Source organism: Fusarium subglutinans (genome assembly GCF_013396075.1).
Source record: "Fusarium subglutinans strain NRRL 66333 chromosome Unknown NRRL66333_c0000026, whole genome shotgun sequence".
NCBI classification, from domain to species: Eukaryota; Fungi; Ascomycota; class Sordariomycetes; order Hypocreales; family Nectriaceae; genus Fusarium; species Fusarium subglutinans.
The window spans coordinates 314036-340795 of NW_023502089.1; the positions used below are offsets into that span (position 1 = coordinate 314036).

Below are 26760 nucleotides of genomic sequence, written 5' to 3' on the forward strand. Positions count from 1 at the left end.
TGCCTTGCTTGCGCTTTTCATTCCTTCGCCCGTGCTTTTTTTTCTCTTGTGCATTGCATCTGCATCTTGTTTTTATCTAGTGGCCTTCCCCGTCAAATCGTGTCGATCACTTGCTTCTTTCTTCCCTCTTTTTTTGTCTCTCTTAACCGCACGTACAGTACTTTTGCGATGACATGCGGCTCACGGACCAGACCATAATTCCCACGTTATTTGTCTTTTTTTACATAATTGTTACCTGCATCTGATCTGATCTGACTCCACCACATCAATTAAGGCTTGGCGCCTTTTTTGTGTTTTTTCACCCACGATCCTCTCGTTTTCATAACATAATAACCTACCCTCAAAATGTCACATGATCAACCCAAGACCACCGACATCAAAGTCGAAGTGGCACTCACTCGCGATGTCGAGATCATTGAGATGAGAAACATGAGCAATGCCTCGCACAAGGATGAAAGCACAACAACATGGGCCATCTCAGCGCCGAAGCTGGAAGATGACAAGGAGCAGAATGACTGGCTCGATGGATTCAGAAGAGCGGACAGGAGAAAGTTGAAGAAGGGCTGGGATAAGGGCGGGTATCACTCTGAACCGAAGCCTCATGTTCCGGGGGATCGATATTTCGATATTCGTGCGGCCAATGCAAAGACTGCTACGTCCGCGCTGGCGAGGGAATTGAAGGGTAGACATTTGCAGATGATTGCTTTTGGCGGTGCTATCGGTACGTGAAAGTCAGTGGTGATCGTGAGAGGCGTGCTAACATGTGATAGGTACCGGTTTGTTCATCACTTCTGGCAGTGCTCTTCATCAAGGTGGTCCAGGAAGTGTTCTCCTCTCATACATCGTCATCGGCGCACTTCAATACTGCACCATGCAATCGCTCGCCGAGCTCTGTGTCATTTTCCCCATCGCCGGTTCATTCTCTGCCTTCTCGACTCGCTTTCTAGATCCTTCCTGGGGGTTTTCTATGGGATGGAAGTAAGTCTCACTCACTCACTCACTCACTCACTCACAAGAGCATCGCTAACCTGCGTAGCTACTGTCTTCAATGGCTCTTCACTCTTCCTCTTGAGATCATCGCTGGCGCATTCACAATCACTTACTGGAACGAAGACATCTCCAAATCCGTTTTTGTTGCCATTTTCCTAGCAGCCATTTTCATCATCAACTTGTTTGGTGTCAAAGCGTATGGTGAAGCTGAATTCGTCTTCTCCATCATCAAGGTCACTGCGATCGTAGCCTTCATGTAAGCCTTCCCCACTACTCTCTCAGAATCTAAGAAGTCTAGCGACTAACAAATATAGCCTCCTTGGAATTGTTATCAACATAGGAGGTGAACCTACTTCTGGCTACATCGGAGGCCGCTATTGGATCGACCCTGGCTTATTCAACAACGGCTTCAAAGGCTTCTGTTCCGTCCTCGTAACATCATGCTTCTCCTTCACCGGCACCGAACTCATTGGCCTCGCAGCAGCAGAAACAGCCAACCCTCGCAAATCCCTCCCCAGCGCCATCAAGCAGGTCTTCTGGCGCATCACCCTCTTTTACATCGTAGCCCTGATGCTCGTCAGCCTTCTTGTTCCTCACGACGACCCGAGAATCTTGGACGCTAGCTCCTCTAACTCTGCGGCATCACCTTTTGTCGTCGCTATCGAAACTGCTGGAACTACTGTGCTGCCTAGTGTTATGAACGCTGTTATTCTCATCGCTGTTATCAGCGTTGGCAATTCCTCCGTCTTTGGTTCTTCGCGAACACTCGCTGCTCTTGCTGATCAGTCTATGGCACCGGCTATCTTCTCCTATGTTGATAAGCAGGGTCGACCTTTGGCTGCTATTCTCTTTTCTTGCTGTATTGGGCTTTTGGCTTTCATCGCTGATTTGAAGGCTCACGATGTCGTCTTCAACTGGTTGCTATCCATCAGTTCTCTTGCAACGCTCTTCACCTGGGGCAGCATCTGTCTCACTCATATCCGCTTCCGCAACGCATGGGCACATGCGGCACACACCCTCGAGCAACTACCATTCCGCTCACGACCCGGCACATACGGCTCCTGGTTTGCTCTGGCTGGCTACGTTCTTGTCTTGTTGAGTCAAGTCTGGGTAGCCGTCGATCCTGTTGATCACAAGCAGAACGAGAGCACAAACGATATTGTGCAGAATATTTTCCTTAACCTCATGGCTGTTCCCATTGTCCTGATCATGTACCTTGGACACAAGCTTTGGTACAGGACAAACTTTGTGGCTTTGGATGATATTGACATCCAGACTGGACGACGTTATTATCGTGTTCATTTGATGAGTGACCAGGAAAGGGAGGCGCGTGTTACCTGGCCTTTGTGGAAGAGGGCTTACCGGTATTTCTGTTAATGAAGCGTTGTCTTTTTGTATTCTTCTAGTTTAGATATGAGTTACCAGATCAGCTTTTCTGAGAAGGCATAATTAAGGAATTTCATGACATTGACCAACTTGATTCTGACCAACTACTCGCCTTGTGTCTTTGATGATGTTGTAGTTGTAATCATTGCAGCCCATAGCTTAACGAATCATGATCCTTCGAAGCATATTGATTTCCAATGCGGCCCGTACTTACGAGACATCGACTAGATATATAAATCGCCACTGCGGCTCAAATAACCTTACCAACCGGCCAAGCCCATCAACCGTAAGGCTGACTGCCGAATATGAACTCAAGTTCGGTCCGATCAAACGTTTATTACTTTGGTTGCAGTGCACGAAAAGTAATGTATGTAAACCTGCGGCGTTTGCAGGAATGAAGCAGTTCTGTTTCATTCAATGATACCTACTTGGAGTGGGGATAGGACCGAAAAATGCACGACCCCTGTGGAGGTATTGCAGTGGTTACTGAACGACATTTGAGTTTATAGGGCCTTGCTATATTTATCAGATCATGGAAATAGACTTGACTAGGGTTCATGTATCACCGTTTCATTGCGGAGCTGAGATGTCAAAACCGCTGGAGTGTAAGCGATTCGTCTGAACTTGTAAGGCAACAATTGCGAGCTTGAGTCCACTTGGTGATCAATGCGAAAGAGGATGCATTACATTCCCAAGGAGCTGAAGGAGAAGTTGATGTGTTGTTTTGAATATCTGCATCCCCTTCTAGGGTATTTCCTTTCATGTTTTAAATAACTGATATACTGTTATATTCATGGATGCTAAGTTCAAACCCTCCCACCGATGGGAGTCCCTTCTTCCCCGTCTCCCAACGAGCTGTCAATCTTGCGGTTGCACATTTGGGGATAACATCACCCCTTCTTGCTATTGCGTTGGCTATGTTTGTAGCGAGGATATGGCTGAGAGTAAACCCGGTTTGGAGGGTGGGTTGGGAGGACTATAGTATGACGATTGGAGTGGTAAGTTGGTTATTTCTATTCTTTCTGGAGGCCTATGACTGACGGTTATTTGATCCAGTGCGCAGCTGTCGTCGATTTTGGATTCCTCATATCGCAGATGTACACATCACCATGACTCATAATCGAATCTCAAGTGACTTAGTCACGAAAATACACATTTCTTGCGATTTCCATCTGGGGCGTTTCCATGATGTTTATCAAAGTCAGCATCGAATCCAGTCAACTGTATTATGGCGGCGCATCTTTTGCTTCGCATCTTGATAGCCTACGGAGTCGCAAACACATTCTTCATCCTTCTTCAATGCCGACCTCTCGAAGCATCTTGGGATGTATCAGTGCTGGAAACAGTACAAGGAGCAAGCTGCCTTCCCCAACCTGGCATTCACATCATGTTCAACATTGGGTCTGGTATGAACATTGCAACAGACATTATGCTATCGTTAGCACCGACACTCTTCCTCTGGAAGCTTAAAAGCTCGCTGAAGGAGAAGATCCTTGTTGACGCACTTATGGGTCTGGGCATGTTTGCGAGCGTCGGCTTCATCGTGAAAGCAACCCTTGTCAAAGGATTCGGCATGGCGAAGGATGCATGGGCACTCACAAACTCCATCGCGACCCGGACAGCCCTGAGCAAATCCTCATCATGATCGCATCCTCTGCGCCATTTCTCAAGCCCCTCGTTCAAAGCGCTTTGCACAGAATGGGCTGGACGCTATCAGGTACGTCAGCCGGTCGCCCAGGCTACGGAAATCGGTATCACGACGTTAGACAGAGCGCAAGACAGTCACGAGTTTTGAACAAATCAGCGGTAAACTCGAGAAGGAATATCTACAGTGGAGATGAGGATCCTTTCGCTGCGGGTGGCAGCAACGATGCTATTCCTTTGGAGGGAAAGGTCTACGAAATGGGTAAGCCAAGAGACGAACGAAATATCACGACAATGCGCACGGCGCAAGGATCCTTGACGTCGGGATCGTGGACGGAGAGGGGAAGTGAGGAGAGGGAGCTTACGCCAAGCCATGCAGTGTAATTTGACTAACAACAACCCTTTCAATTTACCCAGAACCAACAGGCATATGTGCCTCCAGGCACTTTTGACTTGTAGATGATCATTGACCGTTACAGTATAGTGGAGCTAGCAAAAGAAGAATCGGATCATCAGGGAATCACTCAAACGAAGCTAACTAAACATGCTCCCCTCACGATGCCTTTAACCTGCAGATTGTGTAGATTCTGCGGCGCGGGTCGTGGAAATCCGCCAGCCTTGGGACCAAGTTTATCTCGCAGGTAAGGGTGATCCGCGATGTTCCGAGGCCCCGGATCCATTGCTTAACAGGGAATCTCACAGGGTCTTTTGCCGGGCGTTCAACCAACGGGCATGTAGCAGCATCTGCAATGTCATACTGCAGGTACTCTTCAGTAACGAGATCCAGTCTCGTAAAACCTTTAGATTGAGGCAAAGAAAGTCGTAACATACAAAGGAGCGTTCCTGTTCCTCTCTCTTGTCGATCACTCGTATCGAGCCTTCTGAATGACTAGTTGCATCTGATACTCCCCCTGCATATTGCTGCGCGGTTATCTTGAGGTTTACACCATGGTTAATGTCACGTCTTTTTGGACTGCTTCTCACTCTCATCATCTGCCATGCTTGATGCCCTGACTCTGATAGCCGCTGATCCTTTCTTCTGGGTCCATCATGCCAACGTTGATCGCTTCTGATGGTCATGGCAAATTCGCGATCTGAAGAAGCGCGAGAAAGACATCTTTGTCAACTTCGAGGTTGCTGGCAACTTTACTCTTAACCATGGCATCTTTGTTGGCGAGACCGTCAAGCTCAAGGCCAAGGTCAAAGATGTCATGCATATCAAGAAGGGTCTCCTTTGTTACGAGTATGAGGACACTTATTAGACGATTGCACGAGGTATGAGACCTGTGATGACTTGGACATTCTTGACACTAGCTGTCCGGCAATTTAATATCCATTGGCACTAGTTACCTGTTCAATTGCCGGCGGCCACCTTCGTGCTCTCGTAGTCAGGACACATCTCCGAATCATTTCGGAGCTTAACAATGACATGTCCTGATCAGCGTCATGCAATCCCCTCTTTTGGCGAACCTTTTCGGACACCTTAGTCTAGCCCGCTGACATGCTTGATGCACAGTTTGGAATCACCAGTAAGATGCGCCTCATTGATCACGTAATTGCTTGATTCCAAAACGCTGACTGCAGCCGAGATTCTGCCGACAGAAGGGCGCTGTGATCCATGATGCATTATAAAAAGGGTTGGGAGTCGTCGTGTCACTATTTGCTTCATCACCAACAGTAATAGAGCAGCAATCGATTAAATTCCCATATTACCCCGTTTTACTTGATATACTCAGCCGTAATGTCTTCAGACTCAGTCGTTTACCACTACCTCGCCATTGGCAAGCTTGGCCGCGGAGAAGTTGTCAAGTGAGTATTATGTCGCACATGCCAGCGCGCATTGGAATAACCAGGTGCTCTTGGACTAACCAATTGATAGGCTGTTCTTGAAGGATGCTGGCATTGACTTTGAGGAGAAGCGTTATAAATACCCTGATACCTGGCCAGAGACCAGCCAGAAGCTGAAAGAACAAGGCATTACCCGCACTGGAAGCCTTCCTTCGCTTGAGTACAAGGGCCTCATTCTCACTCAGGTTTATAAACTCCTTCTTCAACTCTAAACAGCATGCTAATATATTTAATAGCATATCCCGACTCTTCGCTTCCTCTCTCGCGATCTCGGCAAGTATGACGGTCAGACGAATGAGGACAAGTACTTGGTAGATGCCGTCTCCGACATCTACGTCGATTGGAGAGTATGAGCACCAATTCCACCATTCATCGTGCAAGCTCTAACTGAAATACAGTCCCAATGGGTTGCCAATCTCAAAGGCGCAACCGACGAGTACAAGAACGAATTCCTCCCCAAGTACTACGATCTCATTGCTAAGTACTACTCTGACCGCGAGGGCCCTTACCTTCTCGGTGATGAAGTCAGCTACACCGACTTTGCAATCTACCAGTCCATTGACAACGATACACGAACCAAAACCATCCCTGTAAGTTGCCTCTCCCTGGACAAATTGGTAATAGTTAACTAAGACTGACGGGATGCTAGTCTAAAATTCCTGATGTGCTTCTCAAGTTCAAGGAGGTTTTTGAGGCTCGACCCAACATTGCTGAGTACATCAAGTCAGAGTAAAACGAGCCATGGTGTCTGAGTGAAGGTATCTTCTGGGGGTACTCGGACCAAATTTACGGTTGAATCACGACTCAATTCTTATCTACGTTCTCGTTCATCACTTGTGACAGCGATAGTAATATGGCCCCAGTCAGTCTCAGCCTTTAAGTCAGCCCTTTGGAGCTACCGCCTTATCTGCTACACTAACGCCAGCTGCGCCACTCAACAACCCCATCTCATCTGCCTGCTGACATTCAGCCCTACAGTATTTCATGCAATTAAATCCCCGCATTGTAAAACAGCCAAAATTAAACGGCCTCTTCTCTTGCATTGATCAACAAGTACAAGACGAGATGAGTGACAAATTCCCCAGGCTTTGCTCGGCCTGCGCCGCCATCGATTTTTACAAGCTCTTCTTTCCAGATCCTGTTCCATTCAATCCCAGCCACAGACCGCCTCCGGATCCTTGCCTGGGGACACTACAGGAAATTCTGGATCGCTCTGTAGAATGCGATGTCTGCAATCTTATCATCGAAGCCCATCGCCAACGATACATACGTGCGCCCTACGGCTGCTCGACGAAACATCCTGACTTCAGAAGTGAAGTCCCCGGCGAGGAGCCTGAAATCCACGAGGAAGTCAAGATACATGGGCTGCGACTTACAGTCAATGATGAGCCGATCAAATGTTATCTTGAATCGCGAAATTTCTCCTCGGACAGAATTCTGCCGGATTCAGAGGATCGCCTTGATCCAGAGACTGGAGGCGTGAATCGTGTTCTGCTCAGGTTAGAACCATGTCCCTGGCTGGCTATACTCGCCAACTCGATCACTTTACAAGCCGTTTGGCCGTCAAAAGAGAGCCAAACTGTAAGCAACGATATTCTACTTGACGGTACTGGTCGGATGATAGGGTCTTTACTAGACCTCACCATTCCTCAGCGCTGGATCAAGCAATGCGAAGACCAGCATGGAGAAGACTGTCGGAAACCAAAGTGGCTAAGCGATAGCGATGCTGAATGGCCTGACAGATGTCGAGTGATCGATGTCAAGGAATGTAGAATCGTTGACCTTCTCCCAACCATGCGCTACGTTGCTCTCAGCTATGTCTGGGGATCTAGCGAACAGGCGAAACAATCGCGCTTTGAGAGACGGTTAACTCGTGAGAACCTATCACGGCTTCAGCAGCCCAACAGTCTGAGCGAGATCTACGTGCCTCAAACCATCAAAGATGCAATGCATTTCACGGAACAGGTCGGCGAGAGGTTCCTCTGGGTTGATGCCCTGTGTATTGTGCAAGATGACCCTGCAGATCTTGGTCATCAGATCGCACGGATGGATCTGATCTACTCCAAGGCGCTCTTTACGATACTAGCTGCCTGTGGTGAAGATTCAACTTCTGGACTCGCAGGACTCCCTAGCAATCCACGGGATGTATTTCAGCGGCAAGTCAAGGTCTCATCAAGTGGGCTGCACATCACGCCGCTCGTCACTCTATCCGAAGAAGATACCCTTCAATTCTCGACATGGAACACCAGAGGCTGGACGTTTCAAGAGCGACTTCTGTCTAGACGCTCACTCATCTTCACCAACAAGCAAGTTTACTGGTGTTGCGATGGTACGACATGGGAGGAAGAATCACTTCTTGACATCCCCGGATCAACAGCCTTTGCAAGATCCTATTCATTTGGATGTTACGATGAATGGGACGACAACGAAGCTAAATTCTCTTTAGAGAGCTTCGATACTTACATCACACAATTCTCTGAGCGAAAGTTCACTTACCCTTCTGATGTCCTACCCGCCTTTCTTGGAATCATTCGTCGGTTTGAGCATTTGAACAATGAGAAGATTCACTGGGGTCTGAACGCTAGCACATTTGATCAAGCGCTTACATGGAAGTATGGGCAGGATAGACGAGATGAGACTTATACTTATGTTTCTGGTGGATCATCGCGCAGCGTGCCATATCCCAGCTGGTCTTGGCTCGGTTGGACAGGGTTCATCGGAGGTAGTTCGAGTCTTCGCATCGGTGAGGATTACAGTAAGAGGGGGGTCGGAGAGATGAAGTCGCTGCTGGCGTTCTACTCGTTGATGAGTGATGGTAGTGTTTCTTTGATCAAGGGCACTTCGCTGAGGAGAGTGAATGATTACGGAAAGAATGACGAAGTCGTGTCTAAGTCTACTGAGAAGTCCGACCACGATTGGATCGGCGATACCAAAGTAGCTGGCCCGATAAAGACGGATCATCTCTCTCTGGCTTCGGAATTGGAATCACTAACAGTCGATAAATCTCACCAACCTGAGCCTTATGACACAGGAAGGATAGTGTTCTACACGAGCCACGCCAACATTTCCATCCAAATCACTAATAGAGACGGCATACATATGGTGACATCCGACGGGCAAGTCAAACTTGAGTTGAAACTTTCATCGCCATTCATGAAGAAATCTTACTATCGTTTTGAAGAAGCCTTGAAGGAAGATAGCGATCCGGCCGAGAGCAAGGTAATGAACTTCTTGAGACGAAAGCCTGTTGCGACAAGTCATACGATCAGTCTCATTGTCATTTCGAGGTACTATGGGTTTTATGAAGGTGATGATGAGGTGGTCAAGCTGAACGTCATGGCTGTTGAGGAAAAGATACCTGGGTCGGGAGTTTGGAGTCGGATTGGCCTTGGTGTAATGAAGGAGGAGGACTGGGTGAAGTTGGATATTGATTGGAGAATGGTGATTCTTGAGTAGGCAGTTCTTCAATTATACCAGATGTAGTTTGTATCGTTATGCCTGACCGGACCCACGGAGGCCCGGGTCCGCAAGCCCGGTGAGCATCGCCACAAATGACCGAAACGGGCATCGCCAGTTCGACTCGTCACGCCAATACCCTACGTAGGACCTAATATATAAACTCACTAACCGCTTCAAACATGTTGTTATTTAGTCTATCCTTTTGTATCAAGCATCTCGAACCCGGCCGAACTAATAGTCCATCCCAAGCACAACTCGCAAGACCAGATAATTGACTATGGCAGACACAAGTGTTGTTGACAGCGATCAGCAGCAGACACTTGGAGTCTCACAGACTCCTTCAGTCTGTAGACTATGCAACATCGACCTGCGAGGACTAGATACATGGAAAGCCCATGTCAAAAGCGACGGGCAGTGAGTATTTCTCCCTCTACCACAGCACATGCGAAAGCTAACCGTCGCTTGAAGTGTTCAAAAGCTACAAGAGAAAGTCCATGGTATTGCAGTGTCGTCGACGCCAAATTCTTCTTCTAAATTGTTTTCGTCTTCAAGACAGACAGGAGGCGAGTTTGAAGTCGATGTCCTGGAGTCCGAAAGTGACGCTGAAGAGGATGATTTGGAGGAAGACCAGGAACTCGTGGCGACGGAGTTCGTCCCCGGTCACTGCCTCTTCTGCACCAAAGACTCTTCAACTTTAGACGAGAGCATGAAACATATTTCCATAGCGCATGGCTTCAATATTCCCTTCCAAGATTTCTTAGCAGTCGATCTCGAAACGCTAGTTTCCTATCTTCACTTCGTCATCAACACGTACAGAGAATGCATCTGCTGCGGTACCCGTCGGAGTACAGTTGAGGGCATCCAGCATCACATGCTAGCCAAAGGCCACTCCCGATTTGACATCTCACCAGAGACAGAAGAATTCTACGAGATACCACGATGCGGAGATGCTTTGGGGGGTAGAAAGCGGGATACAAGTGATCCGGTGAGACTACCTTCTGGAAGAATCATCTCTCATCGTAAACATGAAGAACCTCGCGTTGGTCGTCGGGAGGCAGCAGATCAGAAACGTTTAGACCCTTCAGCGCCTATAGAACTGGGTATGGAGATCGCGCATCGACGAGCGGTCAATGGCAGTCGAGAGGTAGTGCAGGCAAATGAGGCTATTCTCGCTGCGCAGCTCTCGAGGCTCAAAGTCACCAGCGACAGAGCAGCGCAAAGGGAGGAGAAGCGATGGAGAGGGCGACTTGAGCGAGCGAACAATTTCTTTGCGCTGAAGAGATTTAGGTTGGATGCTGCGGATAGTCGAATGGGCCGCCAATTCTGATGCCAGTATCATCAATTGACTGTATTGGACAATGAAATGTTCGCCACGCTGCTTCGCCCTTTGCAATGACACAGCGTAGACATGCAAGTGTCTCTGCATATCAAACGCCTATAATTTCCACCAATAATGCGGTGCTTCAGCAACCCGGGCTCAGCCTACTTCCCTCTGCGTCATCTTACAGCGTTCGGTGGTAAGGCATTCTGTGAGGCCGGCTTACCCCGAATGCGACCAAAGGTAAGACTGCACGCCTAAATACTCTCAAATCCTTTCATCGCCTTCAACTGTCAATAAATCCTTTTGTTCAGTGCCATTTTGATTGCTGGATCTGTGAACATCAGCACCATGTCGCGATCTCAGGTATCGAATCCAGCTGCTGGTCCTAGCAAAGACCTCAGCAGAAAACCCAGACCGACTGCCTTCGCACCCGACATGGACAAACCCAGAGTATACAGCCTTGCGAGAATGCGAGAAATTGACGATTGGAAGAATGAACTATTTTTCACGTATCGGAGCTTTTCCTACAATGGAGTTGGTATGCTCAACTTTATGATGGCACCACGTACGCTTGTTTTCAGGATCCTTTGCTGACTGCAACAGAAGTTGAGATGAAAACTTTCTTCGTGAAGGAATATGACGAAATGGAGACTTTTCTTACCGCCATTGATGATGGGAACATCCATATTCTGTTCGCGCTTATCCCTGATCAATCGTTGGGCCTTTCTTCTAACCGTCTAGCAGCAAAGCAACCGCGCATACTGTCCATCTGTCTATACCAGCGACTTTCGTGAGATATGTCAAAGTCTTGGTTTCGCTCCTTGGATCTCGACAGAGTCAGACTACAACGTCCTCAGAGGACTAGGACGGCGAGTCTATGATTCGCATTACGGTATAACACCATACACTCTAATGGACGTACCATGAGAGAGGGAGGCTGATTTGATGAGATAGATATCTGGTTCAATCTCCCCATAGTAAATCTACGCATGGGCGATGACTATGACCCCGTTATCGAGTACAACCAAGAGCTCCCTACGCTCAGATTCGAGACAGAACTGGGATCTAGCCATATGTTTGCAGACTCAGCCTTTTTCTACCTCAGCCTCAACACCGAGAGTAAACAGGCGCGTATAGTATACTCAAGCACCATACCAGCTGATGAGAGAATAATTGCAACATCAGAGAGTTCAAGGAATTTGGGCCTTCGAGATGATCCCTTCTCTTTTCTCACCTGTGCGCTGAGTTCCATCCTGCAGGAGCAGGGGGCGAACGCACATCCTTTTTCCGCAGCTATCAGTGAAATGGTAGGTCATCTCCTTACTATCATACATATATCTGACATACGTATCTAGGAGCAATATAGCAACTCTCTCAAATACGAGATTGTAGAGGAAGAAGAGACAAAAGTCAAGGAGACGGCGATCCAGCTCAAGATCTGCCTCCCATATATGGAGAAGATCTTGGAGTTCGTCGAAGGCATGATTCAAATTATTGAGGATACCATTAGTGAATACAGAGAGTGCAGAGATTTGCTGCCAATACCTCAACATCACTACCTCCATGTAAAGAAGAATCTCCAGACTCTACGCTCACAAGCAATTTCTTTCAAGAATTATCAAGAGACGCGTATAAGAAGAGTGAACATCTGCTTGTCAACGGTACGACTCGTTATATTTCCCCTTGCTTTTTGACATGCGTGTCGCTAACCAGGCCTTTTGACAAAGCTTTCATCTATGCTGAGCCTCCGAACAAAATGCGCCATCAAGGCTAGCACCGAGGCAACGACGAGGTTGACTAAGGCGAACCGGGAAGATAGCATCAGAATGAATGAGATTGGGGTTGCCATGAAGCTTGATAGTGAGGCCATGATTGCCATTGCCAAGCTGACCATGTTTTATCTCCCCTTGACATTTGTGGCGGTAAGGCCCTTTCGTCGAGAATAGGGACTTGATAAGAGATACTAACGACAGCAACACAGACTATTTTCAGTATGGGAATATTCAACTTTGACTTTGACAACGGCAAGAATGGACGTCTTATCTTGTCCAGCCAGTGGTGGATGTACATCATCTTCGCCATCCCTCTCACTCTGGGAACGTTTTACTGGCTCAGAGCAGTTACTAGATCACATAAACAGGCAAGCCAAAAGGCCGAACGAGAAGCCAGGCAGCCTGAATGAGGCACGTTTTCTCTTCCTCCATGTATAGCGTGTACTTTGGAGTAGCTCGAGAAATAGAACATGCATTGTTTTTACGTACATCAAACTTTTTATACACCAGTGAATGCAAGCCATTCATTCAAGCTGGTGGGTAACTGAGTGGCTCCTCTTCACTTTAACGTCTAGCTTGGTCCCAGGGAGTAAGAAAAACATCTGGCGCCAGACTGAGGCGACATAAATAGCTAGTCCAAGAGTCACTAAACTTGTCCCCACTGTACCTCAGTATTTCTGTCACTAAGAGTAACGGCCCCAAGCTTTCTTCCCTCCCCTCCCCTGGTGCTATCGATCGTGAATTGAGGTTCCACCCATCAGGTCCCCGCCAGTGAAGAAAAAAAAAAGTTTCAAGAAAATTTTGACGCGGTTGAACGAGCAATTGAGTGAAGTACTGTAGAATAATGAATTGAAGATATTCCCAAATGGTTCAGTCAACTGCGTGATTGATGGTGACGACATTGATTGCCTAAGGCACCCCATTCCTCAAAACGGCACAGCTTGTGTAGCTCTTGCCCAATGTAGAGAGCTCTGAGCTGCCTATGACGACACTAAAGCAACCACCACCAAATATTCCTGTGACCCCTCTATTTACCTTCTCCCAACAACAACCACTTCACTTCAATCAACCCATCAAAAACTCAATCAATCAATCCAACTTCATCCCCACGCTCACCGCAATCATGTCCCGCATCCCAACCTCCACCTCGGTCCTCGAGTCCGCCGTCATCGAAGCCCCCTTCAGCGACGTCTGGCACCTGATCAAGCTTCAAGACTTCTCCAAGTTCTACTCCGCCCTCTCCTCCAGCGAGTGGGTGAAGGGCGCATCCCCCGACACCGACATCGTCAAGTGGACCTTCAAGGACGGTACTGTTCTTGAGGTCAAGCAGGAGGAGCACTCGTCCATCGACCACTACATCACCTACAGCGTCATCTCGTCGCAGCCCGCGCTCAGCTACACCTCTGTCGTCAGCACCGTGCGCGCCTACCCCGTCACCTCGGGCAAGTACGAGGGCGCTACTTTCGTCACCTGGAGCGGAAACTTCTCGAGCGATGCTGATGCCGGTGTCATTGAGGATGCCAAGTTCAAGCGCCGTGAGGCTTTGGCTGACCTCGCCAAGGCCGTTGCCAAGAAGTAAATGATGGGAATATGGGAAGTAAGGATTAAAAGAAACGAAGGGTATCATAACAATGTCTTTGGATGGGCGGAGCAGGGTTATCACATGTCGCTGTAACTAATTAGCCCGCCGTCTTCAATCGCATCAATTGTCAAGCTGTGCTCATATGGAAACGCAAACCAAGGCCCAAACTTGACCCTAAACTTAAGCCTAAGCAAGTTTATGATAATAATATTCTAAGCCTCTGGCAAGATCTTCATGATTTATTTCAGTCTTGCAAATGCCTTGACTCTCAAATGGTCTCGGATTGTGCTGAGCTGCGTCGCATGGTACAGTGGTGCACCAACAGCGCTGTACGAAAGACTGCGGCAACCAACCATTGAAATCCGCATGGCACAACCAAAATTCATGGCAAAACATGTGTTCTGATCCACGTCTCACAGCATCTCACCAGGACTGGACCCTGAATATCGCACACAAAAGATTTGCGCTGGATTTTCAGGGTCTGGAGAACGGACCCATTCTTGGCGGAGAGCTTCAGGGTAGACCGATCGGGTACCTGAGATTTTCAACACCATGAATCAGATCATCTTCAATTCTAGAACAATTCGAAACAGCGAATCCGCTTTAGCTACGGAATCAGCGGGATTCATCTGCATGTATCAACTCCGAGTATAGAAAAAAATGGCTCATTTTTAATTCAGCGACGTTGCGCAATCATAGTGACACTCCCCAGAGACCTTTTGCACATGGGATCTCAAACACGAGATAAGAATCTCACCTTGCAGTGCAACCGGCTTCTTCGGATGCAATGTCGTCCATACAAGCAATACAGGGTCCATTGGACAAGTGAGTCTCTACCATAGCGTGATTGGATCAATGAAAATAGAGAGGAATGAATGAAGTGCCCCTTGAGTGAAAATTTGAAGCTTGAAAGTTAATTGAACTCTAAATTCCAACGTCCGAGACCCCGATTCTCGACACTTTGTATTCACCGATGCCGATCAACATTCTGTGAAACCTTCGCGTATTTGGCGTATTCATCTTGCTCGTATCTTATCTACGCGTATTAATTCGTCCGCGCGTTCGCTCAGCCCGTCTCTCGTCAGCCAGAATGAATTTAAATGGTGCCACACAAAGTCGGTCAGATTTTAATCACTCCAACGGCGTTTCATTGATTCTCCGTCTTCCGTCGTGGGATTCGGCACGGTAATCTCGTCGGGTCCGATCCTTCGACAGGTCCCACATTCAATTCCGTCAAGCGCATAAAAGGGGATGGTCAAAACTCCACCACAATTTCACATTCTCCGCACCGCTAGACGAGGCGAGCATGGGTGCAAGCCTTGTTTGGAGGTGAGCACGTGAGCATGTCGTCTTGTGGGATATCGTAAAGTGGGGGGTTCAAGAGGAAGTGTGCGTGTACATGCGTATTGATTGACATTATTCTAGATTAACATTAATTAATTTGTTCATTGCGGTGTGTTGCTATGGGATATCGTTATGTGATGATGGAGTAAAGCATGCTGAGTGTCATTTATTTTCCTCCCCGGTTACCGGTTGTAGGGAAGGGCTTCTCCAGCTTGACACACCAGAGGAACAGATCCTCCAAGGGCAAAAGACCAAGCAAGAGGCGGTTCGACAGCCAAGCAACCAGAACAACTCCCGTAGCAGCAAGAGCATCAAGCCAGTAGTGATTCGCCGTAGCAACAATGATGGTCAACACAAACGCCGGGTACACGATGCTCAGCACCACGAAGAACACCTGCCACGCCTTGCTCATGCGCTTCTCGCGGGGGGCGAGGCGTCGGCGGAAGAGGCCAGAGTGGTACAGGAGGACAGTGCCGATGCAGAACGAGTACCCAAAGTGAAGCGAGGGGAACGCGGCGAGCTGGTTGAAGAACTTGTTGGTGGCGTAAATGGACTCGGCGTCTTCGCGGCGGACCGTGTCGAAGAAACCGTATTCTTCGGGGAGGAGACGAGGCGGCATGCATGGGTACGTTGTGAAGACGACGAAGCTGAAGAGGTTGGTGAGCGTCATCATGCGACGAGCCTCTGCGAACTGGGCGTGTGTTGGTGCGGCGTAGTAATACCATGCCAGGAAGCTGAAGCTTGTTAGCCATGTTTCGTCACACGAGGGGTAGTAGCAGCGACAACGAACCTGACAGTGACGGGGATGTGAATAAGGGAGTAGGCGCGGTTCAAGACGGTCAGCATCGTCTGGTGATCATTCCTGAAGAAGCTCTGGACATCAATCTCACGCAGAGGAAACATCCAGCTGAACGGGCCCTCATGCTCAAACCACAAGACCGCCTTTCCATGGTTCTCCGCCGTCTGCCAAACGCCATCTGTGGCGGCAATAAGCTCACTCGCCGACTTGACGCCGACGTAGAAGAGCAGATTGACAGCCCAGTAGAACATCTCGACGAGGAACGGAAACTTTTGTATGAAGCGCGAGTGATAGTATTTCGCGTACCGGCTCGAGTTGGGCGTGTGAACAACAGTGCCACAGCACGTTCGTTTCTTGGGCGGGTGTGTATCCGTAGGCGACGCTGCGTCGGCGAGGTTCAGACGCTCCGTCTCGTCGTGGACGTCCTCCTCGTCCCATGGCTCCAGCTTCGATTGGCCGAGGAGACCTTGGTCGGCGCTCTTTGACGAAGGGATGATGGAGAAGTTTCGGAGGCGGTTGAAGTAGCATGAGGCGACCATAACACCGACAATAAACTACACGTGCCGGCAAAAAGAGGCCATAACATTAGACTTCTGCCCGCGGTTGGAGTTTATCAAGGGACAGAGATACGTACGATTGGCTCCACGACGGCGTGGTAGGCAAACTGCGGCTCACCCAAATCTTGTTCATTCTGTTGAGTTTGCGCTTGAGCCATGATGTCCTCTACTGCGGCACGTGCCGACCTGCAAAAAAAATAAAGAAAGACTTGGGGAAAAATAGAGTATCTAGAAAAAAGAAGCTTAAAGGTTGTCACGACAAATAGGTTGGGTCGGGTGAGTCGATAGATGTAAATAAGTTTACGTTAAAAGATAAATAAAGAACGAGCTTCGGAAGACGCGGAGAATAATGGACAGGGGGAGGGAAGATTTGCTCCCCAGGTCAAAACAAGGATTTGATTTGAGATCAGGATTTCTGATCACAGCTACCGACCGCTGAATCGCACACACTGGGCTACGGAATTAAAAAAAGACAGAGCGTTACCTTGGGCGTTAGGGGGGGATGGATAAGCTTGGCGGGTTGGAGCGCTGTGTTATTACGTGTCTTGGCTGTGAATCTGGGAGGCAGCCCCTGAAGCGCCAGCATCAATTGGCAATTGATCACTTGGGCCATGCATCTCTGGTGACGTAGATGATCCATTTCCGCAGAGGCTAAATTTTAGATTGGAAGGGGGGCCAGCAGATGACAGAAACTGTAGAGCATGAGGCCACTATAAACTCAGCGCAAAACGTACCCGCTGAAATTGTCAGATGGGGAACGGAGTGGGGTGATGGTCAGCCAATCCCGTCGTCCGCGGACCCCCTAATCATCCTCGGATTTTTCGTTCTCGCTTTTGTTTTTAGGGGGCCTGCTCCACTGATAATGAAAGGGTCACCCCCCTTTGGTGCACTGCAACTGTACTGCCACTGTCCCTGCGGCGTAATCCACCATCTTTTCTGCAGCGTCAGATTTAATCTCAGCCCCAAAACAATTCAATCTTTCTTTCCACTCCTTCAAAAGCGCACGCAACGCCAAGCCGCTTCGCCGGTCCCCATTCCCTCCCTCTCTTTTCTTCTTCTTCAATACTTTTTTTAATATTCACCCCAAACATGTCATCCTCACCGATTCTCGGTCCCGAACGAAAAAACTCCTACGATGAAGAACGTCTCGAATGGGCGACGCCCTCTGTGCCAAAGAAGTACCTCCGCCTGCCACGACTGCGCCGCTCGACCGTGATCCTCCTCCTCATCGATTTCCTCATTGTCGCCGTGCTCGTCCATGCGTTTTACCCGCTCATCACGCTGCTGCGTCGGAATGAGGAGCTGTTTGGTGCGAGATTAACGTTGCCCCTGAATGATACGTCGTTTGGCGAGGATGTCCCCGCGCAGAGGACGATACCGAGGATTTTTCACCAGACGAGCGCGAATGAGACTATCCCTGAGGCTTGGCAGGGTTTGGTAAAGAGTTGTCGGGAGACTTACTCGGAGTTTGAGTACAAGGTTTGTTTGAGTTCCTGGTGGTTTGATTGAGGAGATGGATGCTAACTGTCGCAGCACTGGACGGACGCGAAGGCTCGTGACTTTATCTCGGAAGAGTACCCTTGGTTCCTCGACACTTGGGATACGTTCCCCTTCAACATTCAGCGCGCTGATGCTATTCGATACTTTGTCCTTCACCACTATGGCGGTATCTATCTCGACATGGACACGCTCTGCAACGCGACCATCCCCCTGCACCAAATCGAGGCCGACGGCAGCAAGCACCACGCCGTCTTCAAGAGCACAACACCTACCGGCGTCTCCAACGACATGATGATTACCTCGGCACACCATCCCGCCTTCACAAAAGCCCTCTCCCGAATCCAACTCTACAACGACATAACCCGTCCCTGGGCGCACATCCTCCCCCACGTCGCAGTCATGGTATCAGCCGGACCGCTCTTCCTCACCATGGCGCTGAAGAACTATCTGCTCGAACAACCCTCGTTGCCTGAGACGACGGTGCAGGTGATCAATGCGACCGAGCTTGAACCTTATTTGACTGATTACGAGGGTGCGTCGTGGCACCACGGCGATACGAAGGCGATAATGTGGTTGGGTGATCACCCGTGGGTTTGGTACATGCTCGGTGCGGTTGGGCTGAGCGGAGGGTTGTACTTGATCAACATGCTCATGATGAAGTGCTGGATGCGGTTTTTTGACAAGGCTTCTAGTGATGACGCCAAGGACGCTATTAAACTCACGTAGACGGGGTTATGCTTAATTATATACGACTATAATATTTGTAATGCCAGCGATGTTTCTTCACGTCTGTGATGCCCCTGAATATCGTGCGACTGCTTGTCTGGGCATCAACAATGCTCAATCTCAACATTGAAGCCCATTCTGAGCGCCCCCATTCAAGACACGCCAGCCTCGTGGCTTATCTCAACACGTCAGTGCATTGACAAGTCCCTCAGATTTAAATCTGACGGTCCCCAAAGTCAGTCAGTGCAACACTGCATGAGTTCATCAGCCGACATACGCGCGTCCAAGTTAATCTTTGGTCCAGACCGTTCCGTGCCGCGGAGCAACTTTGTGAGATGACGTCGGCGTAGTCCTCGGAGGAGAGTGACCCCGCAAAGCAGGTTGGGCTAAGCTGTATTGGAGGTTGTGACAGGTTTCTTGCGTGTTATTGGTGTTTTGATGGAGCTTTGTATGCAGTGCTCTCGATTGGTGCGGTTATGAGGAGTGATGGTTGCCTGGACTGGCTGAATTAATGTTGAGTCGGCCTCGATTGCTTGCTTCGTGAAGAACGCCAAGTTGACCACCGTTTGGTGTTGTGAGATGCGGTGCGATGCCAACCTCACTCATTTCGAGATGGACTGACACGCAGAGTACAATACGAGGTCCAACAAATAATGACTTTTATTACCCGCCATGCTTTCTAGCCAACAATTCCGACAGCCAATCGCTGCCATGACTTTCCAACCTTTTACAATACATATCCTACACTGCATCATCTACTGAGACCCAGTCTCCGACGCCTCACCCTCCAATTCCTTCTTCTCCTTCTCCTTCTTCTCAATAGTCGTTTGTTTCTCCCACATAGCATGGTATCGTCCTCCCTGAGCCAAGAGCTCATTGTGTGTTCCGCGCTCGACGATCTTGCCCTTGTGAAGAACGATGATCTGGTCTGATGTTGTGATGGTGGAGAGGCGGTGACTGAAGACTGTTAGTCAATGTTTGGGGAGAGGTTGGAGAGACTTACGCGATTGTGATGGTTGTGCGGCCTTCGGTGACGCGCTCGAGAGCATCTTGGATCTGACGCTCTGTGTGTGAGTCGAGAGAGGCGGTTGCTTCGTCGAGGAGAAGGATGCGGGCGTCTTTGAGAATGGCGCGGGCGATGGCGATCTACAAACGTTAGTGACCAGTCCACAATGCTTATCAATGACTGTAACTTACCCTTTGGCGTTCACCTCCAGACAGCTTCAATCCTCGTTCTCCAACCTTGGTCTCATACCCATCCGGAAAGTTGAGAATGCGCTCATGAATATTCGCAGCCTCACATGCCTTGTAAACATCTTCCTCCGTCGCATCTGGTCTCGCATACAGAAGATTGTACATTATCGTCGCGTTGAACAGAACCGTGTCTTGAGGAACGACACCGATGTTGCTGCGAAGACTCTCAAGCTTGAGATCTCGAAGGTCGTGGCCGTCAATGGTGATAGAGCCATCCGTGACGTCGTAAAAGCGGAAGAGGAGCTTGAGAGAGGTAGACTTTCCACTACCTGATTCTCCGACAATAGCGGTCTTTGTGCCTGGGGCAACAGTGAAGTTGATGCCGTCGAGGACGGGATCGCCTTTCTTAACTTGATACGCGAACTTGACATCGTTGAAGGAGACTTCGCCCTTGGGTGAGGGCAACGGGATAGCATCGGGCTTCTCAACCACACCAGGTGTTTCTTTGAACTATTTCCATTAGTATACCCGATTTTCGCTAAGGAGAGAGTACTCACGATATCAAGCAGACGCTCAGCTTCAATCAAGTTATTCTGAAGCATGGTATAGTATGTTCCAAAAAAGTTCAAAGGACCCTGAAGTTGAACAAAGTAATTGATCAGACTCACAAACTCACCAACGGTCTGCTCCCCGATTGAAATCTTGTACGCCGACACCGAAACAAGCAACGCCGTTCCAAGAGTGAAAATCGAACTCTGTGTGAGATTCAACCCGTTCAACGACCACTGCACCAATCTTTCTGCGCGCTGGAAAACAGTTACATGCTCTCTAAAGCGCGCCGTCTCACGCGCAACAGCACAATTGTGCTGAACCGTCTCATACGCCACGATAGCATCCGTCTTGACGGCTTCCATCTCTCGAGTCTTGATGGTCATGTCTCTTCGTTGTTTTCCTCGGTACTTGGCGACGTAGATTGTCAAAAAGATGTATGACCACATGATGAAGAACACAATGATGGTGTAAAAAGCATCATATTTCACAAAGAAAATCACACCAGCGACGAAAATGTCAAACACCATGGGAAAAACCTGAAAGCAGAAACTCTCAAGGAAGGTGTTGATGGAAGCGCCGCGGCTCAGGGCGCTGGTGACTTCGCCGACTTTCTTGTTGAGGTGGAACTCCATTGATAGGCTGAGGACGTGCTCAAACGCAGCGGAGGAGAGACGACGGAAGAGAGATTGAGATACAGGGAGCCAAAGGAGGGACCGCGCGGCGCCGAGAACGCCTTGGTTACCTTGGAGAGCGCGGTATACGACGTAGAGAATGATTTCTTTGTAGGGAAGTTTGCCTTCGCCGAGGCTGTCGACGAGGGTGCCGAGCTGGAGGGGCCCGAGGACGTTGACGGTGCGTTGGCAGATGAGGAGGATGATGCAGATTAGTACGATGGCTTGGTAGACGGGTGAGCCCTTTGGCCTGTGACTGTTAGTGATTGTGCCGAGTTTGAGGAAAGGGACTTACCAGAGGTAGGGAAACAAGACTCGGAATCCAGCAAAGTAATCCAGCCATCCTGTCCCAGAAACCTGGGTCCTTCTAGGCTCAGCAGCTGTAGGCTGGATGCTTCCATATCCATCCGCTGCCCCATTCCCATTCTCAAGAAGTCCCTGTCTCTCCTCCGGCAAAGACTTTGGTTCTAAGGCCTTAGTCTTGTACTCTCTCAAACCCAACGCTCCGATCATGAGCGCCAGCACAAGAACCCTCGCAGCTCCGAGAATGTTGAGAGTGTCGACAAAGCCAGGTGATACTCGAAGTTTTGGCTCAACGGCTGAAAGAGCAGCTGCGATGACAATCTCTGCAAGCGCACCAACACACCATGCTGAAAGGTGAGCAGAGTTCGGATTCCACGGTCCCTCAGGGTCTGGAAGAAGGCCAGCGACGTAGTAGAGTAGCACTCCAACGAAAGATGCCTGAAATTGGTTAGTTACCCATCATGTAAGAGAGGAACGGGAAACGTACGAGATATGCGCTAAAGGCAAAGACAACACTGCCCTTCACACCATCCTGATCCGCAAAAACCTCCCTCGTAGCATACACCACGCTCGCAATCAACAATCCCGAAAGCACAACCTGCAGAACCCAAATACACCGCGAGTAAAACTTTCGAATCTTGTCGATGTGCTGTTTTAGATCACTGTCCAACGCGACTTTACGCGTCGTGCTGCCATGGCGGGTTATGTAGAACTGAGCGGATTGGACGCCGAGGAGCGTGACGAAGAGGGCGATAGGATAGGCGTAGAAGCCGATCTTCAGTCCGAGCTCTGCCTTTGCCATGGCTGGGTGTGATTTTGTGATGGGTGTGAGCTTGGGGGAGTGAGTTGAGGATGATGTCAAGGGATCGGGGTTTTGATGTTCCGAGGGAGATGGGATTAGTCAGCGGATTTATCAGCGATGGCGAGATTGTTGCTTTGTCTCACTGAACCATTCTTTGGGGTGAGGTTTGTGGTTTGGGTAAAGATTTATTTCAATTTGGTGTTTGTTCTTGCTTGTGCTCTGTGTTATCGTGATTTCTTCGTAGATGGGGCATAAATGTCGACAGCCATCTCCAAGCCTCCCTCGTGATATCCGTTGACACTCTGTGAACGCTCCCCGCTATGCATACCGTTTCTGGATTCATAAATCATCCAGTGGCAGTTCGAGATGGTGGTAAAGTATTGTCTTGTATGAAGCCACATTGATCGCCTCACGTCTTGACTTGTTTAGGCGTGCTGCAAGTAAGGCAACTGCTTGAGGCGGGGTGATGGGAACCAGGCTGTGCTGTTGGTTCCAGATTGTGACAATTGTGCAGCTCGACGTGTCAATCGTTGACTGACCCGTAGGCTTACTGTCTGCCGGAAACAGAAATCCGAGCACACCCACATGTCACAGTGCGTCGATAATCTCGTCCGAAAAGTAGGCTGTGGTGTAGTCTCAAATGACAAGCCATTGTACCGCAAGGCAGAAAGGTTATGTGGGATGATATAAGTTATAGATGCGCCGGGCCCTACTTGGGATTTATTTTGCTCTCTTATCTTGGCCACATGCGTATTCGCAATATTGAAGTCGAATTTATCGAAACAGTTCAATATGGAACCTGTCGGAGCTTTGGCCAGTGCCATCACCATTGTGGGTTTAATCAGGCCAACCGCCAAATTCGTCAAAGCCCTCAGAGGAATCGCCTCGGAAAATGGCACCGTCGCCAGTGAGATCCATAGAATGGCGACTCGTATCCAAACGTCTGCCATCAGCATCGACATTGCATTGGAAGATCTCAAAAGCCATTCCTCGACACTAAGGCGAATCAGCATCACGCCGTCGAAGATCTTGCAGTACATCATCGACACTGACTCAATGCAAACCATTATCTCAGGTACTCAGTCTCTCAGCAATCAGATGAGGGACAAAGAACAGGAGTTGAAGCAACTGAAGAAACAACCGAACTTGTACAAGAAATTAAAGTGGTGTATATGGGATAAAATGGAAGTCGAGTCCTTGTTCCCGGAGATGCAGCTTGTAGCGACGTGTTTATCTATTGTCTGTCCAATCATCAAACTAGAGGTCAACCAGTATATGCTGGAGAAGTCTCCAAGCGAAGTCGCGCAATGTTTAAGACAAGAGATGTAAGTTTGGACTTCTGGTGAACAAGGAAGCAGCTGACGCGAACTAGGTCGCATCTACGTGGCCAGTTGAAGATGGTTGAGAAACAGTGTCAGGCCTTAATGCAGGAGCATCACTTAAGTCTTAATTCAGAGTTAGGCGCGGAATTTTATGCCCCGGCCAAGCCTCTTCTTCGGTTGGCGAGAAGCGTGCGACGGACGGGTACGGTACCTGAAACGAGGAGAGAATCACCAGGTCGCAGGGCGTCTGCCTCAGAAGAGATTCATTTGAGCATACACAGAGAAATACCACCTGTTCTTGACGGCGAAGGCACAAGAGAGGTGCCAAGAAGGACAAGAAGAAAGACGTCGTTGCAGTCAGGCAGAGACAGGCATTTCAACTCAGCTCCTCCATCTCAGACTCCACGGACATCCCCGGGCGTGATACCCTCAAAGCCTCAAAGCCTTTCAGTGCCGCGCGAAGTACCATCAGAGGCATCAAGACATAGCTCCAGCAGCAGAGAATCTTCCAGCCAAGACTCAGTTCCACCATCACCATCATCACAAATTCCGGACACGCCTCTGACTCCACAAAGCCCTGATAGCCTGGAGGTGCCCAAACCATTGAGAATAAACACCTCGACACACGAAAATGAGTCACGCGGAGGAACCGTCCAGGCCATTCGAGGGCATATAATCAACCGCGGGAAAGAAACTCTAGTAGAAAACGCCACAGTGGATAAACTTAGCTGCTGTAATTACATTTCAGTCAAAACAGCGCATCAGCTTCGCCTTGACATTCAGGAGCTGGATTCTGACGAACCAGAGCACACGCATAGCGGTTCACACGAGATTATAATGCCTGGGAAGGTGATTGGTAAGGTTACAGGTGTAGGATGGAGAAAAGAAGGCCGGGCAAAGATTGTCCCCGTTGAGCTTCTGGTCAAAGATTCCTACCTTGGGAGGATGCGAGAACACGTCGCGTTTGGGGTGATATTTGCCGGTGACCTTGACGCGGCTGAGAGAGGCATTTGATGAACAGAGGAGAAAAGTACAGGTGGAAGCTCCTTGCACATTTCTTTTGTTCAATCCAAAGATCAAATCAAAGAGCAATAGTAACTTCCGGAAGAGATACATGGGGGATGTTGTTTGAACAAGCAGGCATAACACCCCGAAGCAAAGGGCGTTAACTTATGAAATACAGTGTCTGACACTTGCTGCCACTTAGTATGACAAAGAGACAGTGCCATCACTCATTTGTTTGGACAGGCTGTGGGACTTTTTGTTGTTGTGTAACCACACCAGCTGCCAACAGATGTCGTCACTCCAGGGAGCAAGACTTCTGACGGCGACTGTCAAAGTCCCTAAAGTAATCTAAGGCCCACTAAATCTTCACTAAGTTATGCTAAATTTACCTAAGTCTTATGGTCCCTTAGAAGAGACATCCTGAGTCTTGGGCTACCTCCTCTTCTTCAATCACAACTTCTGATCTCTCATCTCACAACATCTCTGCATTCCACATCGAACCGCAGCTCCGCCGCCATGGCCTTTCAGAGCGCTCAGAACAAAGCGCTTATTGAGTGAGTATCACTTTCTTCAACTGTGATCGCGCCTCTAACCGCTATCCAGCCTTCTGAAAACGGGCGATTACTCCGATCTCACGATTACGTGTGGCAAAGATCAATACCGCGTCCACAAAGCGATCATTTGCCCACGATCCAAATTCTTCAAGGCCGCGTGCGATGGCAAATTCAAGGTTTGTGCCTTTGCGATAGGCTCGTGGCGAGACCAAAGCTGACTTTCGCAGGAAGCACAAACAGGCACGATCAACCTGCCTGACGACGATCCGGTTGCCGTGCGAATGATGATCGAGTATCTTTATCACGATGCGTATGCTCCGTCGGCTAGGATGTATATCCATAGTGATGGCCTCATCGACGCATATCTTTCTGAGACCGAATACAATGACGAGCACGAAAAGAGCAAGATGGAGCTCTACGGGGCAATATTCGTTGGCAACAAGAGGGTAAAGAGGCTCACTGCACTGCCCGAGGTTTCGATTGTTCCCATCTCTCACCCTTTGCCCTTTCCATTCGGTCCAGCCGCGGCTCCTCCTCCTCCGCCAGCTGCCGCTTCCCAAGAATCAGGGAGAGGACGTGGCCAGAGCCGACGAGGACGTGGTTCCTTCGCAGGTGTCGGCTCCGCCCCAGCACAGAATGGGTTTCAAGGTTCGCCTAATCAATCATCGTCCACACCCAGCTCATTTTCTCTTGGATCACCTGCGCCAGCGCCAACTCCGCCTCCCCCTCAGCAGCCGTCTGCTCCTCAGCGATCTATTCCTGCCGAAAACCTGCATCTCCACGCTAAAGTCTACGCCCTTGGCGAAAAGTACGGCATTCAACCCCTGAAAGCACTAGCTCTTTGCAAATTCAAGTCTGAGGCCCAATTTCATCTCCACAGCGACGACTTCTTGCACGCGATGAGAGAAGCATATTCCTCAACCATTGAAACGGACCGTCCCCTCCGTGATGCCGTCGTTGCGATCTTGAGAAGCAATAAGCATCTGCTGAAAAAGGACTCGGTGAAGGAAGTCCTCAAGGATACTGGTTTGGGCTTGAGTTTTGATCTTGTGATGGAAATGGCGTCGGAATGAAGACGTATGTTAAATGTACTGGTCTAAAGATGGCCCAAGATAAGCTAAATTTACCTAAGTACTGTCATAACCTAGTTAAGGTAGTATAGATGGTTCACATCGAATGCAGTATTTATTCATTTCCAAGCAAACTAGCAACGCGTTCTCTCTGAGCCATGTCTTTCTTATCCTATGCATCTAGCAAAAACGCATCTTGAACCAAAAGACATTGCAATCTTCACTTCACTTCATCAGAGACTCCTACTGGACTGGCAAACCCCCACGCAATTCTTTAATATGTATTGTCATAGAACTAGCCAAGATTGTGCAGCCTAAACAGTCCATCATTCATAGTACAAACTAACTCACAGTTTTGT

General features: G+C 49.0%; 10 protein-coding genes across 10 annotated transcripts; 8 read left to right on the forward strand and 2 right to left on the reverse strand.

Moving 5' to 3' along the window:
• Positions 1 to 345: 345 nt before the first annotated feature.
• FSUBG_2969 (amino acid transport GAP1) lies at positions 346 to 2367 on the forward strand (the record flags this gene model as incomplete). The annotated part of the gene is made up of 4 exons (XM_036680799.1): positions 346 to 721; positions 771 to 978; positions 1037 to 1246; positions 1305 to 2367. 4 exons carry the CDS (start codon positions 346 to 348, stop codon positions 2365 to 2367), a joined length of 1857 nt encoding a protein of 618 aa, XP_036541557.1.
• Positions 2368 to 3604: 1237 nt separating this feature from the next.
• FSUBG_2970 (uncharacterized protein) lies at positions 3605 to 5282 on the forward strand (the record flags this gene model as incomplete). Its single annotated transcript, XM_036680801.1, has 4 exons — positions 3605 to 3897; positions 3942 to 4282; positions 4605 to 4661; positions 5134 to 5282. 4 exons carry the CDS (start codon positions 3605 to 3607, stop codon positions 5280 to 5282), a joined length of 840 nt encoding a protein of 279 aa, XP_036541558.1.
• A 479-nt stretch (positions 5283 to 5761) lies between these two features.
• FSUBG_2971 (tol) lies at positions 5762 to 10654 on the forward strand (the record flags this gene model as incomplete). Its single annotated transcript, XM_036680802.1, has 7 exons — positions 5762 to 5829; positions 5900 to 6053; positions 6105 to 6215; positions 6267 to 6458; positions 6518 to 6597; positions 6954 to 9320; positions 9880 to 10654. 7 exons carry the CDS (start codon positions 5762 to 5764, stop codon positions 10652 to 10654), a joined length of 3747 nt encoding a protein of 1248 aa, XP_036541559.1.
• A 342-nt stretch (positions 10655 to 10996) lies between these two features.
• On the forward strand, positions 10997 to 12830 carry FSUBG_2972 (uncharacterized protein; the record flags this gene model as incomplete). Its single annotated transcript, XM_036680803.1, has 6 exons — positions 10997 to 11213; positions 11603 to 11955; positions 12004 to 12157; positions 12220 to 12309; positions 12362 to 12570; positions 12630 to 12830. 6 exons carry the CDS (start codon positions 10997 to 10999, stop codon positions 12828 to 12830), a joined length of 1224 nt encoding a protein of 407 aa, XP_036541560.1.
• Positions 12831 to 13543: 713 nt separating this feature from the next.
• On the forward strand, positions 13544 to 13999 carry FSUBG_2973 (bet v1; the record flags this gene model as incomplete). Its single annotated transcript, XM_036680804.1, has 1 exon — positions 13544 to 13999. One exon carries the CDS (start codon positions 13544 to 13546, stop codon positions 13997 to 13999), a length of 456 nt encoding a protein of 151 aa, XP_036541561.1.
• Positions 14000 to 15512: 1513 nt separating this feature from the next.
• On the reverse strand, positions 15513 to 16860 carry FSUBG_2974 (uncharacterized protein; the record flags this gene model as incomplete). The annotated part of the gene is made up of 3 exons (XM_036680805.1): positions 15513 to 16080; positions 16137 to 16699; positions 16780 to 16860. The coding sequence occupies 3 exons, from the start codon at positions 16858 to 16860 to the stop codon at positions 15513 to 15515; spliced, it is 1212 nt and encodes a 403-aa protein (XP_036541562.1).
• Positions 16861 to 17791: 931 nt separating this feature from the next.
• Positions 17792 to 18928, forward strand: FSUBG_2975 (SUR1-like protein; the record flags this gene model as incomplete). Its single annotated transcript, XM_036680806.1, has 2 exons — positions 17792 to 18181; positions 18236 to 18928. The coding sequence occupies 2 exons, from the start codon at positions 17792 to 17794 to the stop codon at positions 18926 to 18928; spliced, it is 1083 nt and encodes a 360-aa protein (XP_036541563.1).
• Positions 18929 to 19683: 755 nt separating this feature from the next.
• Positions 19684 to 22450, reverse strand: FSUBG_2976 (ATP-binding protein cassette subfamily B; the record flags this gene model as incomplete). Its single annotated transcript, XM_036680807.1, has 7 exons — positions 19684 to 19885; positions 19932 to 20074; positions 20126 to 20632; positions 20680 to 20715; positions 20791 to 21595; positions 21641 to 22086; positions 22136 to 22450. The coding sequence occupies 7 exons, from the start codon at positions 22448 to 22450 to the stop codon at positions 19684 to 19686; spliced, it is 2454 nt and encodes an 817-aa protein (XP_036541564.1).
• Positions 22451 to 23242: 792 nt separating this feature from the next.
• FSUBG_2977 (uncharacterized protein) lies at positions 23243 to 24786 on the forward strand (the record flags this gene model as incomplete). Its single annotated transcript, XM_036680808.1, has 2 exons — positions 23243 to 23775; positions 23823 to 24786. 2 exons carry the CDS (start codon positions 23243 to 23245, stop codon positions 24784 to 24786), a joined length of 1497 nt encoding a protein of 498 aa, XP_036541565.1.
• Positions 24787 to 25293: 507 nt separating this feature from the next.
• Positions 25294 to 26404, forward strand: FSUBG_2978 (amino acid transport gap1; the record flags this gene model as incomplete). Its single annotated transcript, XM_036680809.1, has 3 exons — positions 25294 to 25331; positions 25381 to 25507; positions 25559 to 26404. The coding sequence occupies 3 exons, from the start codon at positions 25294 to 25296 to the stop codon at positions 26402 to 26404; spliced, it is 1011 nt and encodes a 336-aa protein (XP_036541566.1).
• Positions 26405 to 26760: the final 356 nt, after the last annotated feature.